The 19547-nt window shown below is 39.6% G+C and overlaps 1 protein-coding gene across 2 annotated transcripts in view; it reads right to left on the bottom strand.

Moving 5' to 3' along the window:
- Positions 1 to 455: 455 nt before the first annotated feature.
- The window catches only part of TMC6 (transmembrane channel like 6), a 49665-nt gene continuing 30573 nt past the window's right edge, over positions 456 to 19547 (bottom strand). For both annotated transcript variants that reach the window (XM_075216725.1, XM_075216724.1), the window contains exons 4-21: positions 18217 to 18294; positions 17235 to 17381; positions 15909 to 16014; positions 15483 to 15567; positions 15110 to 15364; positions 14115 to 14305; positions 13871 to 14015; positions 11815 to 11970; positions 11457 to 11629; positions 11277 to 11358; positions 10910 to 11007; positions 10705 to 10800; positions 7972 to 8047; positions 7299 to 7432; positions 5620 to 5793; positions 4769 to 4847; positions 2332 to 2403; positions 456 to 664 (exon numbers count right to left, since the gene is read on the bottom strand). In XM_075216725.1, coding sequence (XP_075072826.1) covers positions 644 to 664; positions 2332 to 2403; positions 4769 to 4847; positions 5620 to 5793; positions 7299 to 7432; positions 7972 to 8047; positions 10705 to 10800; positions 10910 to 11007; positions 11277 to 11358; positions 11457 to 11629; positions 11815 to 11970; positions 13871 to 14015; positions 14115 to 14305; positions 15110 to 15364; positions 15483 to 15567; positions 15909 to 16014; positions 17235 to 17381; positions 18217 to 18294 — 2168 coding nt within the window. In that variant the 3' untranslated portion in view covers positions 456 to 643. The remainder of the gene's footprint in view (positions 665 to 2331; positions 2404 to 4768; positions 4848 to 5619; positions 5794 to 7298; positions 7433 to 7971; positions 8048 to 10704; positions 10801 to 10909; positions 11008 to 11276; positions 11359 to 11456; positions 11630 to 11814; positions 11971 to 13870; positions 14016 to 14114; positions 14306 to 15109; positions 15365 to 15482; positions 15568 to 15908; positions 16015 to 17234; positions 17382 to 18216; positions 18295 to 19547) is intronic.

Genomic DNA, 19547 nt, shown 5'->3' with positions numbered 1-19547 from the left:
ACAGACAGACAGAGAGACTAGGGTCAATTTGATAGCAGCCAATTAACCTACTAGTATATTTTTGGAGTGTGGGAGGAAACCGGAGCGCCCGGAGGAAACCCACGCAAACATACTAACTCCACACAGATAAGGCCTTGGTTGGAAATCGAACTCATGACCCCAGGGCAGTGAGGCAGAAGTGCTAACCACTAAGCCATCCATATAATAAACCCATAGAAAAGAGGACTGGCACCTTTGTCCCAGTTCACCACAGCTCATTTATTTATGAATGAGAAGCTGATAAGGATAAAGTTGAATGAGTAAACTCATGAGTTATAGACAAAGCATCCTAGACTAGTCATTGAGATGGAATGATCATATTGTTACCACTATACGACGCATGAAGAAAGCAGAGGAATTGATGATCTCTATCATTCACTTTCTGTCTCTGAGTCAGCATTTGAGAGAGGGTAAAATGAGACATGTAGACAGATAAGTTTATTATAAATAGAAAAATATAAAAAGTGGTTATTTTCCAGTATTTGATAGGGTTATACAAGTGCAGTCTTCTTTCATGCTATGAGATGAGCAAGTCTGACACACATCGGAGATTCAGTTTCCAGTGTTAAACAAGCAGCTTTGTTCCCCCATTTGTATGTGCTGATCATTTCTTTCCCACAGTTGGCTGAAAAAAATGGAAATATAGAACACAATGTTAATATATTCCTAATTTCCAGAGAATGCAGGAAACTGTGAACTTAAGAGCACTGGAACGGTTTAACACTGTGACATAGCAGAGTCCATAAGGACCCAGTGTAAAACCTCAGCTACACACCCACCCTCCATGTATAATGGAGCCCGAGCTTGTAACATATAAAGGACAATCAAAGTGAAATTGCACAATTATCTGCCCCCATATCTGTTACCTTTACCAGCTTACTTTACCACTTCTGGCCAGCACCTCCACATGGTTGTACAGAGATTCTAAGAGCTACGGCAACTCTCTGATCACAAAGATGTTCATAACGTTGTGAGCATCTCTGTAAGCTCTGAAAGTGCCAGGAACACTTACAAAGTCAGGATAAAAGTGAGGACACCATACGCTGAGATATCATACACTGGACCCCTCTTTCCAACTAGGGAGTCTAGGTAGTGTCAAAGTCAAATAATTGGATATGATCATTTCAATTTAATATCTGTCAATATGATTTTCTATGTCTGAAATTATGCGAATAGCACACTACGGCGTGGAGGAGCATAATTACCTCAACACGTACAAACACTTTTACACACATTTACACGAACACATACACTTGTAATTAGTTCATATAAATATAGTTGCAACACATAGTTATTTGTAATGAAATGTAACAGGGTTTATAGTTAAATATTATGTTATATACACTTTAGTGAGATCTAAGGTTCAGGACACAGGAAACATCATGTCTGGTATCATTCTAATCCCCTATTTATCTGCAGACGTTCGGTTCAATTGCCTAATCGCACCTTGCGTATGCTAGATATGGATTGCGTATGCTAGATATGGATTATAGAGAATAAGTGATCATGAATGGTATTGTGTGTGTAATGTAAATAGACCAGTTTGAACTAGTTCTTGGCGGGAAGATTAGTATGCAACTGCTGGAGAGCTGACCCCCCCCCCACTCTTTGAGGGCATCGTTTGAACTGGCCAATGACCTGCATTACACTGGACCTTCCTGAAGGCTGAACCTATGGAAACATGCCAAATCATCTGTATTGTTTTCACTGTATCACTGATTATATATAAACAGGGTTTCTGGGACCAGCAGACAGTCTCTTTGACCAAAGACTTCAGGACTGAATGACTGTATGCTGGACCCAGGGCACCTGCGAACATAACGGCTGTACTTATTTTATTTGAATTGTTACTCTGCTACTTTTTGCTATTAAATCGCATTGTGCTTTGGAACCACACAACTGGAGGTGTACAATCGTTATTGGATAGCGACTGGATGTACATAACAGTAGGGAAGAGAGGCACAGGTACCATTAGTGCCGTGTGTCAGAACGCTGGTACCAGCAATTACCACCAGCACCTCTGGTGTCACAGATAACCAGGTCCAGTTTATGAACGCTGCAATCTCTGCTGCTTTCCACTGGGGCATCCACCAATATTTACATTCACTCCCTATGCCCAATTTATTTAACGGTTGCTTGAGCACCACATGAATGGACAGTTATCTGAAAGTCAGTACAGGTGAAGCTAAAGTAAATAGATAACTACTGGGAATACTTGCAAGTAGATACATTTGGCCAAGTTGGCATAAAATTATCCTTTAAATCCTACGTGTTTTATGATGAAATGTTCACCTTTGTCTGCATTGTCCTCTTCTCATAAACAGAATGGAGTCTGTTAATAAGGAAACGTTTGTCCTCTCCTTCCTAGTGTTAAGAGAAACACGAAAGTTATTAGCACCTTGAGTAAACCTTTGATTTCTGTAAGTGGCTCTGTGCCTCCCCGAATGGGTGATGGGTAAGGAGCTCCCATTTACATTAGTTGCAATGGAACTGAGCATCTCAGCCCTTCGTTCCAGGATGCTGGTCTGGAACCATTTGAAATCGGTTTCATTAGATTGCAGAGGCATACATTTGTAGTACAATCAAACCATATTGTCTGATTCTGTTTTTCACTTAATATACAACATTTTCCCAGTATTGTCTCTTGTAAAGCAATGTGTATAAATAAAACAATGATGCTGTATAAATAAATATAAACATGTTTACAAAGTCTTGCTTCCATGCCCGCTAACATCCTCTGTAGCATAGTTTCTAGGGTTCTCTTCTATATACTGGAAATTAAATGACATTGATGATGATGATTGAATTACATTGGGATATTTTTACACAGCCTATAAGTGCATGTGTTACCATTAACTAAAACATCATTAACAAATAATCTCATGTTAATATGCAGTAACACATGTTCTTGAAATAAAAATAAAAAAGTAATAAAATATTTTTTTGCTCCTGAGAAAGCCAAAAGGCAAAATATTTGTTTTAATATATGGTGTATGGTGTATCCCAAATTAACCAAAGGAGAAAATAAGGGAGGCATCACATTCTGGTACTAAAAACCTTCTGGGGCTAACAAATGTCTCCAAGCATGTCTCCCAAACCAGGTGAGAAGTTGACCTTAACATCTCTCTTTCTTTCTCTGTGTCAGTGGGGAATAATTTACAGCAACTTATTTGTGATAATTAAATGCACTAATCATGTAGAAATGTTGTTAAAGCTGATATACCGCACCAATCTCACCCCAGCCCGCCTGCAAAAGATTTGGCCCAACCAATCGAAATTTTGCTGGCGCAGGTGTGGAGCTGTGGGCAATTTATTCCATGTGTTTTGGTCATGCCCTGTTATCCAACCACTCTGGCAAGAGGTTTTTGATCTAGCTCAAAAGGTGACCTCCATATCGTTAACCCCAACCCCCCTTATGGCCCTCCTACATCTCTACCCTGAACAATTGTCTAAGCACTATAGATATGTTTGGGGCCACATTTTGATAGCCTCAAGGGCAGCGATAGACCAACTTTGGAAGCAGCCATCTCCCCCTACACTGCACAAGGTGATTGCAAAAATTCACTTTAACTTCCGCAGGGAGACACTAGACGTCCCGTATTCTATGTCAACGTTCTCCCCCTTTGTCAAATGGACGCTATGACATATATTTATGACAGACGGTGAAGGCTCCAAGCTTACTCATCCTATTGACCCATCTAGCCCCATGCACTCAGCACAGGCAAATTCATTAGTGGCCTTTAACTAAGACCCCCCTCCCCCGCTGCAATAATTTCTAACCTACTGCCTAAATAGATTTGTAGAGTCTATACTGTTTTGAAGGTTCATTGGTTAGATCTATGATGTAATATCTGCTCCCCACTCTGTACCCCCCCCTTTTCCCTCTTTTTATTCTGTACCCTCCCCCTTGAAACATCTAAAGCTCAATAAAAAAAATGTTGATGTTAATATATGGTGTATGTTAGGTCATTGTTTTTGTCATGATCATAATTACATTTGATCATACAGGTTTAGTGTGCTGAATACATACATTCCACATCTAGTTTTAAACCCATGTGAACCAAGAAAATAACCAAAGCCACAGATATGCAAAATCATAAATATAGGATAATTACACCAATCCATGATTCAGTCCTCTGCCACTTCCACATGTATGTAGACCATAATTAAATGCACTGTGGAGTCTGTGTGTATTTTGGGTTTTAATTCTCCCTATCTTATATTACTTTTTTCTTATTACTTTCACAAACGGGCAGGACCTGCCTCCCATGTGTTTGTGTAAATAATCTATGGGATAGTTTCTCTGCTCTCTATTATGTCCAGAGAGTTCTCTTACTGCTAGAGGGTGAGTTAAGTTCAGCCTGGGGTTCACAGATTTTATATGGGCAGAATGCGAGACATGGATACAGCATTCATCCTTTTACTCCCATAAATTAAACTAATTTCGCCCAATAGTTGTAATAGTAATAGAGGTGAGAATATCATGATCAGGAATAAATAAAGATACTGTAGCAGTTCCAGAGTCACTGAGCCTGGAACAGGAAGTGATCAGATGAACTTAGGGGGAGATTCAATTCACCACGATGTGATGCTGCTCACATTGCCGATGCAAGGAAAAATGGATTGACTACTGCTGCTTATACAATACAAATAAATCTCTCTTGCTTTGACAAAATGCTTAAAAAAAAAAAAATAAGTAGATAGAGATAAGGAAGACAAAATCATTTACATTGCCAATCTGCTCCTTTAGTAATTTTATGATTTTTCTTTGTCCATTTACAATCTGTATATGGAAATAGATCACAATCCTGGAAAATAAGATAGCAGTTATGTTAAAATGCAACTATCACTAAAATGTTTCTATTACTGAATTTATAATATTTGCATCTGTTACTTCACATTTAGTAAGGATAGAGCAGCAACACAGTAGCTCAGCTCTGTTGTTTTTACACTGATGATTTAACTTCCTCATTATATTGATCTGTTCAAATGGAATCTAAAGTAATATTATAGAAGATATCCACTTATATATTATTAATGTATTGATTGTACTCATATATACATAATAGCATATGTTTAGCACAACTTTATAATGACAATTTAATGTCAGAAAGATAACCATTTATTATAAATGTATATAGGGTTGGGATATTCTTCTACTTTTAAACAAGTGTGTGTGTGTGACTGAAGATACTCTAAAGACAGCAAAATAAGATTTCAAAGAACTGGTCCTAATTATAAAACTTCAGTGAAACATTAGAATTAATTTAATTTACTTTAACACAGGGCCGTAACTAGGGCTGTGCGACAGGGGCGACCGCCCAGGGCGCAACGCTGAAGGGGGGCGCAATTTAGGAATATTTTAGGTTAATTTGGTTAAAATTGAGGGCTAGGGGGGCGGCATTTGTGTTTCTCGCCCAGGGTGCTAGAATTCTAAGCTACGGCTCTGCTTTAACACAAAGCATTGCATATAAAATCCTATAGTCCAAGATGTTAAGTGTATTTTTGTGGTTTACTCTTTATTTCTAGCCAAAACTAATTCACCCCCTTCACATCACCCAACACCCTGCAAGGTCTCACAGCAGGATTCCAGATGCCAGGTAGATGAAGAATGTATTCTCCCAAAGGTAGTGATAAATCCAGCTGACCCAGCCTAGCTGAGGGTTTGACACCTCCATCTTCTTGATATAGAGCTTCCCAGCTTCATACATAGTATTGAGAGAACGGAATGGACCACAGTCCGAGGGTTTCATTCTAAAAACAGAGTGAAGACATTATGGTACAGGAAATAACATGTGACATTGAGTAAACCAAATACAAGTCTCAGCCTGAGGTACCTTGGTCCCAAATAAGTGTCTAGCCTAGAACTATAATGGATATATTGTATATTAGACATTGTACCCAGTTTTTTCCCCAGAAAGCGAAATTCGGTCACATCAATGAGTGGTTCATGGAAGATCTCATTGTCAAAAATGAAAAAATAAAATATTGAATGTGTGATTGATGTTTCATATAGAGAAGTGTTTGTCCTCATAATTTTACAGCATATCAGTTTGAAAGGAGTTATCCATCACTAATCTATGCTGTTGGGTCAGTGTTGCCACCCCTTGAAAATATTTTTTTAGTGACAGTTTTATAGAGAGGGCTTACAGCTAGCATTTTTACTGAAAATATGCTGTCTCAAAATTATTGCTGAATGTCATGGTCAGTAAATTTACTGACTGTTGGAAACCCTGGTTGGGAAACCCTGCTTCTTCTCCTATCTAACTCTCAGTATGTGGCTTCTTGCTTGCATCCACTGGCACACTACAATGAAGGACTATAGCAGCTGGGGAATTGCGGAAGATTACTACTTCATACTAATGAACACATTACTGTTTTATACATTATACCACACCAAAATATACCAATCCCATATGCTTCCATATTGTTGTTTACATGTTCTTTTAGCATAAAAGTACCTTCATTGATTACCAGGGGTGCCCAAAGTATTTGTATATAGCAGCTCTATTCCTCAACGGGGCAGTGCTGAGGGCATCAAACTTCCAAACTTGATTTTTCTATGCATGCATTGTAGACAAGGCTAGAAACAAAATACAAGCGCCAGCTCACAGAAGCTAGGGGAAGTGGTATACCAAGCGATAAGGAATTTGCTGGCGCTATATAAATAAATGTTGATGATGAGGATACATTCAGGTATGGTTTATGTGTGTGTATCTGGAATATTAAATAAATTCCCTGTGGGTTCATTAACCAGCACTGGGAATGATAAGAGAACTTGCTGCTCTCCCACTCACACTCCAGCTCGTAGGTCACAATGAGCAGGTCACATTTCCATGATATACAATCAGAAGGGAATCCTAACTACAAGCAGTACCCAGACAGGTTATTCTGACAGGAATCCTGCGCTCCCACTGGGAGTGGGCGCTGCTCTGCCCGCTCCCTCCCTCTCTTACACATTGGCTTCTATTCAGTTCCCCACTCTGAACCGCTACGGCAAAAGCTCAGTGTAGGAATGCTGCACTGTCCGCTGTCCCTGACCCCAGAATATTACGATCAGCAGAAGATGGGTCAGAATTAAGTCAGATATTCCTTTCCTGTCAATACCAAGAATGATGCTTACAATGAGCTGGGCTGCTGGTATATTAACAAAACTGTGCAAGCAGTTAAAAAGCCATTAGTGGGCTATAATTGGACACCCTTACTCTGGATAATGCCTGTACACCCTTTTCTCTCTACCAGGCACATATTCTACTTACGACCATACTGCATAGGAGAGGAATACAGATGCCCCTAGGAAGGAGGGAAAGCAAAGCAGTGTGAGGAAGGTGGTGCTCATATGTGAGGCTCTCCAGGGTTTCCTTGGTGAGCGACAGTTCCTCATCAGGCTGGCCTAAGAGATTAAAAATATATTTTACCATCATCCTGCTGTATTAGTTCTATAGTGTCTGAAGAAATCTTGTACTGTCCAATATAATTTGTTAACTCAAGATTCCCTTTATCAATGTGCAACTAGAAGAACCCCCAACACCCCTTCATATATCTGAGAGTGCGGGGGGCTAGGTAACCAAGTGAGATCAAACAGGCAGAAGATGAACTAATGTTTGGTCAGAGGTTCAAACTTCTCACGCAGGCAAGCCACATATGTATATGTAAAAACATACTACGCACAATACTTTTAAATAAAAAAGGGCAGAAGATTTTTTTTCTAAGAGTGTTTTGTCAATGACAGGAACCATATTTTGTGCTTGCTCTGGCTTTCGTATTTAAATAACAGAGAGACATTTGATATCGCTCATTATAAAAAGTGGATAACAGGCACTGAAAGCACATGTAGACATGGTTACTACCTCATATAGACAGGTTACAATTGACTTAGACTTGATGCATTTAGCAGAGCATTGGACCTCATTGTGCAGAAATGTATCTTACCTTCTTTATGTAAAACAAGAGAAGCAGTTTCAATGTCTGGACAACCGGAATGAGAGGACAAAACAGAACACCCAGCCTAAATCAGAGGAAGACCAGAAGATAAATGAAGGATAGAGAGTAGGCTCTATGTAATCAAACAAAATAAATATTAAAAAAACAATCCCAGAGAAGGAAAATAGTGCTCTATAATACTAGTTAACAGATACCACAACACAAGGTCTACTAAAGAGTGTGAAAGTTTAGTTATATGGGGATATAGTTATTTAGTTATATGGGGACACAGATGAGTTATGTTCCAAACTCTTGAAAACAGGCAACTGGGGAAAAAAAATGGACTCATCCTCTAAATATAACCCTCCTGACTCCACCAAAGTTTTTTCCCAGTATCCTGCATAGGAAATAGGCACATAGCCTTTGGTCCTAGTTGTAATTTTTGACTGCCTTCAAGTGCTTGGTAGCACCACTATTTAGGAGCATCAACGGGGTTTTCCTGGTACTAAATTTTTAGCCTTTGCTGTCCCTAGGAGTAAGAGAGGGGGGTGTAAAACACCTCATCTGTCCATTATGAAACACACTGTCAACTTCCATGGTGTTCTTGGGACTACTCTTCAGCATGACACTTGTGCAAAAAGATTGGTTTCCTCAACTGTTTAATTTCTCCTCTTCTGACCAACCTATACAAAACCACCTGGTACTACATGCATCTAGTGAGAGCAATGATTCGTACTCTGAAGACAGTCCCTTATGTACAGTTGCACATGCAAATCATTCAATATGCACCCCTGAACTCGTACTCCTGAACTCGTACTCCTGAACTCGTACTCCTGAACTCGTACTCCTGAACTCGTACTCTTGAACTCGTACTCTTGAACTCGTACTCCTGAACTCGTACTCCTGAATCCGTGACGTGTCTTTTGGGCATCTGCCAAGTCCAAAAATAGTCCGGCTGGTGTCAAGACTAACTTACAAACTTCCCCATTGAGCCATTGGTTTCCAGGGGTATATATCACCCACACATTTGCAGCCCAGTGGTCATTTCAGTTTGTTTCCCCCAACTCCTAATTCCTTAGACCCTGCAACAGTCTAGGCTAGAAAGAGTGCAGGCGACCAGACTTCTTATCTCATGGCCCCTTATATCATCAATGGCAGATGGGGCTGGCTTTAAACTTTAACTTTAACTATATGATTCTTAAGCAGTAGTCTCAGCAATGCAGTGATTGAGACTCTGCTGCAGGCTTGGAACCTTTCTTCCTCCAGCTCCTATCACAAGGCCTGTGCTTTCTTGGTATAAGGAATGTGGATTTCCACTAGAGGTTTTTCGTACCTCCTGTCTTCTTCGATTCCTCCGGCAGGGGGCAGAACTCCCATGGTTTCCTCCAGCACAACTTCCAGCTATTAAAGTATTTCTGCTATACATAGGCAATTGCCCAATCTACACAGGACCAGCAGAATTTATCAAAGGAACAGCCCAATTATCTGCAGATTGTAAAGTTATCTAATCCCTCTTCATATAAACATGTTCAATATTATTCACAGAACACTAATTATAGTTAACATAAGCATTTAGGCTAATAGAATCCTTCCACATAGTTGCTGCCATTAAGGCTTTATATCACAGTCCTCTCTATTAGAAACATAAACACGGGCTCATGCTTAGTTGGGCATTCGCTTATTGAAAGATATGCAAGTTTTTAATGCCCATATTATATGATTTTGTGTGCTTATTTTTCAATTAATTTTTCCTACTTTCATTCATACACAAGAAAGATTATAATCTGCTGTATTATATAGGTTTTTTATTTATTTAAATGAAACATAATAGCAAATGTGTTTTTGTCTATAAAAACAAATGCTATACTTTTCTTGTGCTTATGACCTGGTTGGGTATAAGTGTATCTAGGTGTAAGCCTGACGTAAACCTGGCGCATACACTACTGGTACAGAGCTGGATATATTTGGGAAGCATCAGCATATGACCATAGATAATAATTCTTTATTCATATAGTGCCTTCAGCGGTTTACTCAACCAGGGCCAATAATCTCTCCTAAGTGTCCTCAGGATACCAGGTCTGCAGAGCACCGAATTTTTGTAGTAGGTGAACAAGAAGGTCTTCCAAGCACTGTTCTTTCCTCCCCTCCCATATCGGTTGACTTTCAGACAGATCATTTGTGTCCCTCTACTGCAGAACAACCCACCCGAGAATGCTGGGCCTCTGTTCTACTCTAATACGTCTTCTCGGACTGTTGGGCTAGTGGTAAATTGAGGTGGAGTAGAAAGGTTATAGGGGAAAGAAGTACATTTCTTCCTTAGTGCCATGTCTCCTAGGGAGAACACAAACCACCTGGGTTGCACTACAAAATCAAATAATAGGATTTAACTGTAAGTACAGAAAATACCCACATCATGCTATTTACTGCTTCTACTGGACTGAAAGATGTATAATGTTATTAATAGATATTTTAATGTATAAATTTACAATTAAAAACTAATACTGCCCCAAATGATAACAAAATACAGTGGTTTACTCAAAATGTCTTATTCTGCCGTAAAACTGCAAAGTCTTATATTTACAGGAACAAGCTCAAATAAAGAGGGAACTAGTTCAACTGTTCTGCATACATTGTAAGAAATACTATCAAAACAGAACTGCATGACGTTGCGCCAGACCATGCACAGGAGACACTATGCAAACACTGTCAGATTACATAACACAGATATGAAAATGTTCTCACCAAGCCAAGGTTTGTCCATAAATCAGTTCCAGCACGTTTCGTGCAATGTCAAACTCCAGCCGGGACTTTTGTTTGCTTCTCTTTTCCAGGATTAACCTGTCACAAAAGATGAACAGACGTATGAAGAAGTACGAGAAGGGGAGGATGCTGCTGGGATTTTAGCTTAAGGACTTAGATGGGGCACAGCTTGAAATGATATATTTACCTCCAAAGCAGCTCTCCAAAGAGAGTGTCCAGCAGAGTAAAAATAAAATCCATTATCACAAAGCGATACAGCTCCTGTCCAACAAATGTTTCCCAGCACTGAAAGAACAAAGAGTAAAAGAGTAAGAGAGAGATGAAGTGTATAATGTACAAGACTCAGCACTTGTAACAATGGCTGCAAAAAGTCAATATTTATAATTAAAAATGTGAAATTCACAAACTATTAAGAAGTTTTATTTGTGAGGTAAAACATGTTGTTCTATAGATGCTGCTACATCAGTATTACAATGGAATTCATAATGTTTGTCATGGCAATAACTCTGGACAGAGGGATATCTTTGCAATGGGACGGCAGTTTCATGATGTACCATATTCTCCAGGTATGGCGCTTTCCTGCTTAACCAGTGATAACATAAAACACCAAGGATAACAACCTTCAGTATAAGATTTCTAGGAGAGAGGATAGAAGAACAGAAGATGGAGTTTAGTTGGTGGTAAGTTGGCATGGTACGAGTAATAATACTCAGCAATGGTATTGTCATACTAACCTGCAGATGGCGAGATATACTTCCAGAATGGGGGAATCCAGCCTCTCCCAAAGCGCCAGAGCACAGTACAAGTATGGTAGTAGTAGATTAAACAGCGACACAGCCAATGGCAGTGGCAGCAGCATTGCCTCCACTTCTTGCTCTCTGCTTTGTTTCAGTCGCATCCGATGATCCTGAACAAAAGGTACAAAATGAGGTATTTTCTTCCCTTTCTTTACACGTTATTAAATTCAATTCATATAGTGCACACACTGCTCCTAAATCCTTGTACTTTCCCTCTGTTCATCTCCTGCTCCAATCTTATGCAGATTTTGCACCCACTAATGAGCGAACACAGATATAATCAGCCAGCACTGACCTGGTGTAGATGTTCTGCAAGGAGGTAAACAGCAACTGCGGACCCCAGCCAGCTGCCCAAACACAAAGCCCATGACAGGATATGGACAAACACACTATGCAACTTCTTTCTCAGGTCATCACGATATATATTCTGCTGATGCTCGCACAGCAACTCCTGGGGTGGACATAAGGAGAGCAAGAAAGGTTTATACCAAAAACTCCAAATCAAAACACACACATCACAGTGAAAGTAGATAGACTAGACTAGGCTAGAAAATTGCAAAATGCCAGGGTCTGAGACTGGGTTTGTACTATACTATATAGAAATCTAATGTAGCCACATACACTAAATTGAAATTCATCATGTATGAGACATACATGGAAAGACATCTAAATACACTTGTTTTCATAAAGCCCTATGCAGAATATAATTATAACAAGCATCTGATGGCAAATCCCTTCCTCTTCCGGACTACTGAAAATGTATTTCCAGAGTTAGCCCCAGGACTTCAGGTTTCCAAAACCTGACTAACCATACATAGAGTGGCTAATCCAATCAGGTGCATCAGTATAACTGACCTAATCCTACTCAGTTTCAAAATTTTCCAGTATAAATGAGAGTCTCTGGGGATGAGTAACTCTGGTACTCAAGGGCTCCTGGGGAAAGGACTTCTGTAAATGTATTATTTGGGGGAAAAAGGAGAGCAGAGCAAAAAAACAAATAAATAAGAAATACAATTTTTCTTGAATTGGCAGACTCAATTTTCAGCAGTCAGACACCGCACTTTTTGGAATATGCGCACCTGGGGGGCTGGGACTGAAGCAAATGGCAGAAGCCATCGTGCCATCCATATCTTTGGAGTGGAAACGGACACCCTGCCTACAAGTGGGCCCACTGCCAGATACCTTAATTCAGTGTGGAGACCTCTTCCCCCTCCCCCCCCCCATCTCTCAGGAGCAGATGCTGCATAGAAAGGGAGCCTGAATGGATGGCAGAAACTTCATTGGGTGCCTGTATTACAAGAAATGTTCATTGTAACTATAATAAGCAGAGGACATTATGAGGGTGACTGACCCAGGGGCTTTTTATTCAGATTGAGATTTTTGGGATCAGGAATGAATGTTTTCCCCTGAGGCTAAATTGGCAAATGTCACACTGAGGGTTTCGTCTTGCCTTCCTCTAGATCAATACAATTTGAAATTCTAAAAGGTTGAACCTTTTATTCTTTGCTATTGGGCACCTGAAATTGTGCAGTTACTTAAAGCAACCAGTCAGCAATTAACTTTGATCATTTAATACAAAGAAGCAAATAATTCAAATGTTGGTATATACATTTTTCACATTTGTACTGTGTTAGTAAATAAACACTGAATGAAATATAACCAACAGAAGGCAAACAGATTACATGTCCATTGGGGGCAACCCACATCTCATTAAAGACTTTCAAAGGAGGGATGGTCTTCAGAGGAAAGGACAGGCGTGTTCAAAATTGCTACCATCTGCCCAAAAAGAATGGTCTCAAAAGATCAGCACTTCCAACATTTTCCTCTTGAAGGAAACATCCACAAATATAAAAACATTAAGAACATGAATCTTTGTAAGATATAGTGGGTAAGAATTGGTCCCTGCTCTCCAGAGGGACGGGCTATGCTAGATTCTATTTCTGCTAGTTTTCTGAATTATGTGGGTACAACCTAGCCATTGAGATCTGGTTACCAAGTAACTAAATATGTTAGTTGCTGTTCCCATAATTTCTGAGAAAGTTCATCTCATGTCTCAAGTCACTGACTTGTTTAGTAATTAAACCACTTGGCCTTTTGCAAACTATTTTGCTGTTTATTTAACAGCACCCTCCAACTGGTCAATAAAAAACAGGATTGTAGAAAGAGATCATCATTTTCAAGGGCGTGAATAGATACCATTTTCCCCTCCCCTTCCCTTCCTCGCCAAGTACTGGATTATGATATCATTATGGTTTCTTTATTGTGACTTTACTGCATGAGTTTGTTATTTGCTTAAAAGATATAACAGACTAATAATACAAAGAAATGTTTTTAATTGAGGCCAAGTTCACCTTTAGCTGCATGTGAATATTCTCCTTCTGCCTCTGCACAGAGCGGATTCGGGTCACTTTGAAATCCCAAGCACTGAAAACTTTTAAAGCCAGATCTCCAGAGAAAAACCCTACTCTGAAGTTCTCACCAAATGAACAAGACATTCTGCAAAAAAAATAAAAAGACCCAAAAAAAAAGAGCTAGTCACGTATAGCAAACAAGTCATGTTATGAGACAATGGGTCAGAAAGAAGCACATACATACCTATACACCAAAATAATACATGTGCTTAGAAAACCGACTCCCACTGTAAACAGATAAGCCAAAGGTATATGGTAGGGAAGCCAGGCCTTGCCGCTAGGACACACAGACGTGTTGTACCCTGAGGAGCAGCCATCATTTAGGGTAAAGTTGCTGTAATACCCATAATACATGAGGGTATTGGTAAAATAACCCTGAAAAAATAGTGTTTTTGAGATTAAATAAACTAACATTTGTTTATTAATTGTTTATTGTTTATTAAGGACACACTGGGCCTGAGTCATTAAGGAAAGCAAAGCAAATAAAATGAGTCAATTTGCACTTTGACCAAACCATGTTACAATGGATGGGAAGGTACATTTAAAATACAGGGACAGATTTATAGTTGGGGTAGGGCATGTTCTAGATCAACTTTAAAATTTCAGTTTAAAAATAAAGCTATTAAGTATTTGTTACATTAAAAAGCAGCCAGTATTTTCCTTACATGCAAAAATAATAAACTAATTTGTACCCCTTGAATTTCCTTAATGAATCCATGCCCACTAACCTTAGTTTTTTTTCTAGAATTTGTATTTGTCTAATGTAAATATTTAGAGATAAATGTAGTATAATATTCTTGATGAAGGAATTTACTTTGCTTCTATACAGGCGTTACTAAGTCTGCTGGCACAATACTAGAAAACCTGAATATTCCTGCTTGTCCATAAACTCCTTGTCTCCCTAAAAAGCAGTCAAGTGTGACCAGGTCCTGAGAGTGCAAAAAGAGTAGAGACAACCACCTAAGTTTCCTCATAGCATGCACAGAGGGATAGATATGTATTACCTTTGATTATGTACAATTAAACAAATAACTTTTTCGAGATGAGGGTGCATCAGTAACAACTATACAATGCAGTAGCGGGGCCTAGGGTCTCCATCACATCAATACTGTGGGTTGGAGACTAGCTATGTAGATTGTATACACATCTGAAGACCAATGGGCAATCATACACACTTACAGCTCCTGTGAAAAGCTCCAGACTGGTGAAAGAACGTAGGTTTGGGGAAACATGAGGATGCACAGCCTGCGGAATGACAATGAACAACAGGCACAAAAGACTCATGAAAATGTTAAATCCCAGAAGAGTCTGTAGAAAAAGAAAATATGAAAGGACACTGGATCCAAATCGCCCACCAATCTGCTTCAGAGCCACCTGCCAAGGTCGCAAAGCGTAGAGTGCAGAAAGGAATGAGAGCCAACATTTATGTGTAGTCTGTGGAGAGGAAACATATGTCAAAATACATCAATTCTAAAGGAGACCAGATTACCCTATTTTATAGCACTGACAGAATAAGATAGGAGAGCTCTCATACTTTTCTCTCAGTTCTCACCATACTGATGTTATCAGTTATGTAGCTGCAGCAAGAGTTTACATTCCTTCGCTTCCATGTCCCACCGCCATCTATGGTCAAGTACCTGAAAAGGAAAGTGCAGTGGTTTATCAGATGGTAACTGATGAAAACATAGGAGATCAGTGATGCAGGAGCTATCAGCCCAATGTGCACCATATGTATTATACTAATATGTATAGCCTTATTGTTCTATGGGATGGACTGTGATGCCGTGTGTCCTTTGTAGGATACATTTTGGGGTGTACTGTAGCTACTTTTACTCTGAACGCTGTAGTTATACCAGTGGAAAAAAAGCTCTGCAATATTTATATTCAAATATAGACTTGTCACCTTCCTTTGATCAGAAGCGCAGTATATGGAAGTACAATTGGAAAATCAGAAAATATTGGATTTATCTCTCTTTACCTCAATTCCCTTTTCACACGAAGGCTTAGAGGAAAGCTCTTAAGCAGGTAGATGCGCTGGGTTCCCGAAGTCTTCTGCAGTTCTGACACCAGCAACCTTTGATGTTCTGGGGGAAGAGATACAATCATAACACTATTACTATCCTTGTTTATACAGCACCAACATATCATGTAGTGTCGTACAATTTGAGACTATTACTCAGACAGATAAGTCCCCGCTCAGTGAAGCTTACCATCTAATTGCCTACCACAGAGCCACAAATGCATCAGGGCTGATTTAGTCAGAAGCCAATTAACCTACAAGTATATTTCTGGATTACTGGAGAAAGCCAATCTCTATTGTGACAGAAGCACTGGGAAAGTGGCAGAAGGCAGGTATGTATGTCCCAGGCTGTCTGTCTAACACTCTTCTAAATCAAAGGGAGATTGCTGGTATTTGGGGAAAACCAGCCCAAAGATTATGTTCAGCTTTAAGAAAAACTGATAAGGGTCCATGGGGTGTAAATGGAGAGAGAAGTGTGGGATCCATTTACAAAGCCCAGTCTGGGTCTACTGTTCTTACAGTCTGGCAGCAGACTGATTAAGCGTTGCACATGAAAGGTGTGCAAAAGGATGTCAGATCAGGCTCAGTCTCTCTCAGACCTGGGGAAGAGGTTGGATGCCTCCAGAGAGACTCTGCAAATGGTGACCAATTAGCTCTATATTTTGTATGTGTGTGCGACACAATGTCCTTCACAGGAGAGAGGGTGTTACTGTGTTTAGTTAGTGCAGGGCAGGCACAGTGTTTATTTTGAAGTTTTCTGCTTAACAAAAACAGGATGGGGCCAGTTGTACCAAAACATTGGACTTGTGTGACTTCTCTGCTGCTGTACACTACCATCTACCCCAGGAGATGGCATCTGTTCCCCTAACCCACTTACACTATATTATAAAGATCAGTCAGTATCTATAGTGGAAGTACTGGTCTGGGCAGCCTTACCCTCAATACCTTATCAGAGAAACAGAAAAATTAGGCAACTGTAAAAAATGTAACTTGCAATATGTTGCATATAAGTTTATATGCTCATAGAAATGATTAACTCAATGCTTGCACTGTTATGTTATTATGCTGTTTTTATTATTTTTTAACATTATTATTATTATTATAATATGGTAAGGGTACAGAAGAAGGGGGTAGGGAGCAGACATAACAGAGAACATTACTAAATAAAAATTGACTATTCTAATCTTTTTACAACTTCTATTTTAGCTCCATCATTCCTCCCTTTCATGTCAAGTTGGATGCCAAGTCCTTCCAAGGATCCCTCTCCTTTAGCTGTATACTTACCCTCTTCTGCTTCTATAGATTCTTCTCTGTGCCGTACACTGGGTCTTGCGCTACGTTGCATATTGTACAAAGACGGACGCTTCTTTGATTGTCGTTTCCTCACTGTGCGGTTATAATACTCGGATAACATAGCCCCTTTGCAGCGTCCTTTAAGTTAGCCATCAGAGAGGGAAAAAAATTGTGGTGAAGAATTAAAATGATTATATGACTCCTGAGAAAAAAATAAGTGTTAGTGTAGATTCTGGGGGAAACAGGATGGTCACAGTATGCTGTGTATCCAGTCCAGCTGCTGCCGGACTTCCAAGTTCATTACAAGGACTTTCTAATGTAAACTAGTACTATGTATTCTGTAGATATCTTAATCTTTAGATATAACTTTAATGAGGAACTCCTTATCTATTTTCTGCAGATAACAATTTGTACATTTGGTTTACTGTATTGTTGGACTACATTGTGAATGCAACATCCTTACCAATTGCATATCAGTAAAACCAAGAAAAAACAATCAACTTGACATGTTGTGGTTCGAATAATGAAAATATGGTTGTTATAGCACAGTAACACACTACATAAGTCTCATTATGTCCCATGTCAGTGGCTTCATTGTATGACTAGTTCAGAAAATGTGGGGGTGCAAAATGTCACGCATAGGATGTACAATTTGTAAATTATGGGGGCCAATGAGGAAGAACATAGGATAGAAAACTATATTCTGCACATATACAAGTTGACTGTCTAGAAGATGGAAATGACATAGTTAAGAAGGTAGCATACAGGGTATACAATGTAAGGGCGTAACTAGAAAATTGTGGGCCCCATACAATATTTTTTCTAAGGGCCCACATGTATCACCCAATGGTGAAAATTTTACATACATATGACAGTGAAAGAATGCTCCCCTTCCAACTCAGCTGTGGACCCCATAGCAGCAGCACCCCCTGCCACTAAGGTAGTTATGCCTGTGATACTATACTATACTTACCAATAGTACGACTTGGCATATTGGCAAGGATTCTCATGGTGGCCACGTGGTGGTCACCTTGTGTCGGATATTGGTCCCCTGCCAAAAGAATATAACATTATAACAACACTCCAACTCTATCCACAAATCACAAATATTAGAAACAAACCAACAACAGAAAAGCATCATATAAAGTGTTGTCCACATATATTTTAGGCTTCCAATGCTTCTCCATGTGACAAGGGCAGGTTTCCCAGCTACTGAAAAAAAAGGTTAAGCCTGCCTGGCATCCCTTTCACAAATATAAGTTAAACTGACTTATTTATTATGTTATATGTATTTTAATGATTGTTGTAGACTATTCTTAAATGTAACCAAGTAGGTTCTTAAGACAGCGCTAGATTCCCTAACATGACCCATAAAAGGAACTGCTATCTCTAGTGTCCATAGAGGCATCCAACTGACCAGTGACGTTCCGAGGAGCAGCATCAGCTGCTGACACTAGACTCTGTGTGACTAGCACCACTATCAGCCGTCAATATTGCATTGGAAGTGCCAGTCATCGCTTAAAACGTTCTCGCTGGGAAAGATTGCTAAGGGTGAATTTGGGTCAAGGACTGTGATTTCCGGATCCTAATGTAATTATGCCCTTTTGTTGTGCCTTTGAAGACTCATGGACTTTGTCACTGTGTGCAACTGACAAAACCGGGTCCCTACCTTGGTGGTAGAGGAGCAGAACTTCAGACTCGGCAGCCAGATCATCATTCCAAGGAGACTCAGTGAATACAACCCTTTTTTTGGGTAGGGTTCTTTAGTATACTCTTTGTTCTGTGTTTATATTTTACTTAGAAAAGCATTTATCCTTTGTGCTTGCAGAGGACAATAAAGTACAGTTGTAACTTCCAGCTTTTAACCTATAAGATTCCAAACCCAGAGAGGTACCAGGTATACCTCAGCCAGCACATAAAGCTGCCTACAGGCGCACCAGCTGAGCTCAGTGGTAAAAGAGCTAACATTAGCCAGGTATCCACTCACTCCCTTTTTGTTTGGAGCAGCTTAACACGGCACGATCCATACTTGCGTAATAAACATGGTCTAGCTCCATTCACTGCTACTGAGCACACTGCTCATTGAATAACGGTAAGCTACTATATATACAACCTTTGCTGGGGTTCCTGGGTTCCGGCTCCCCAGCCACCTCAAAGTTATTGTAGTTTATTTTACAGTATAACAAACTAAAAATATACTGTTGTGGCGCATTCTAATCAGTTGTATGTGGCAGAATAGTGAGAAGCCAGAAATACCAGAATTTAATCAAAGGTTTAAAGTACAGGTAGGACTGAGGTAGCAGT

The sequence above is a fragment of the Mixophyes fleayi genome, chromosome 6 (assembly GCF_038048845.1).
Source record: "Mixophyes fleayi isolate aMixFle1 chromosome 6, aMixFle1.hap1, whole genome shotgun sequence".
Lineage (NCBI taxonomy): Eukaryota > Metazoa > Chordata > Amphibia > Anura > Limnodynastidae > Mixophyes > Mixophyes fleayi.
Note: the sequence above shows the minus strand (reverse complement) of the source record. Positions and strands in the feature narration are given on the sequence as shown.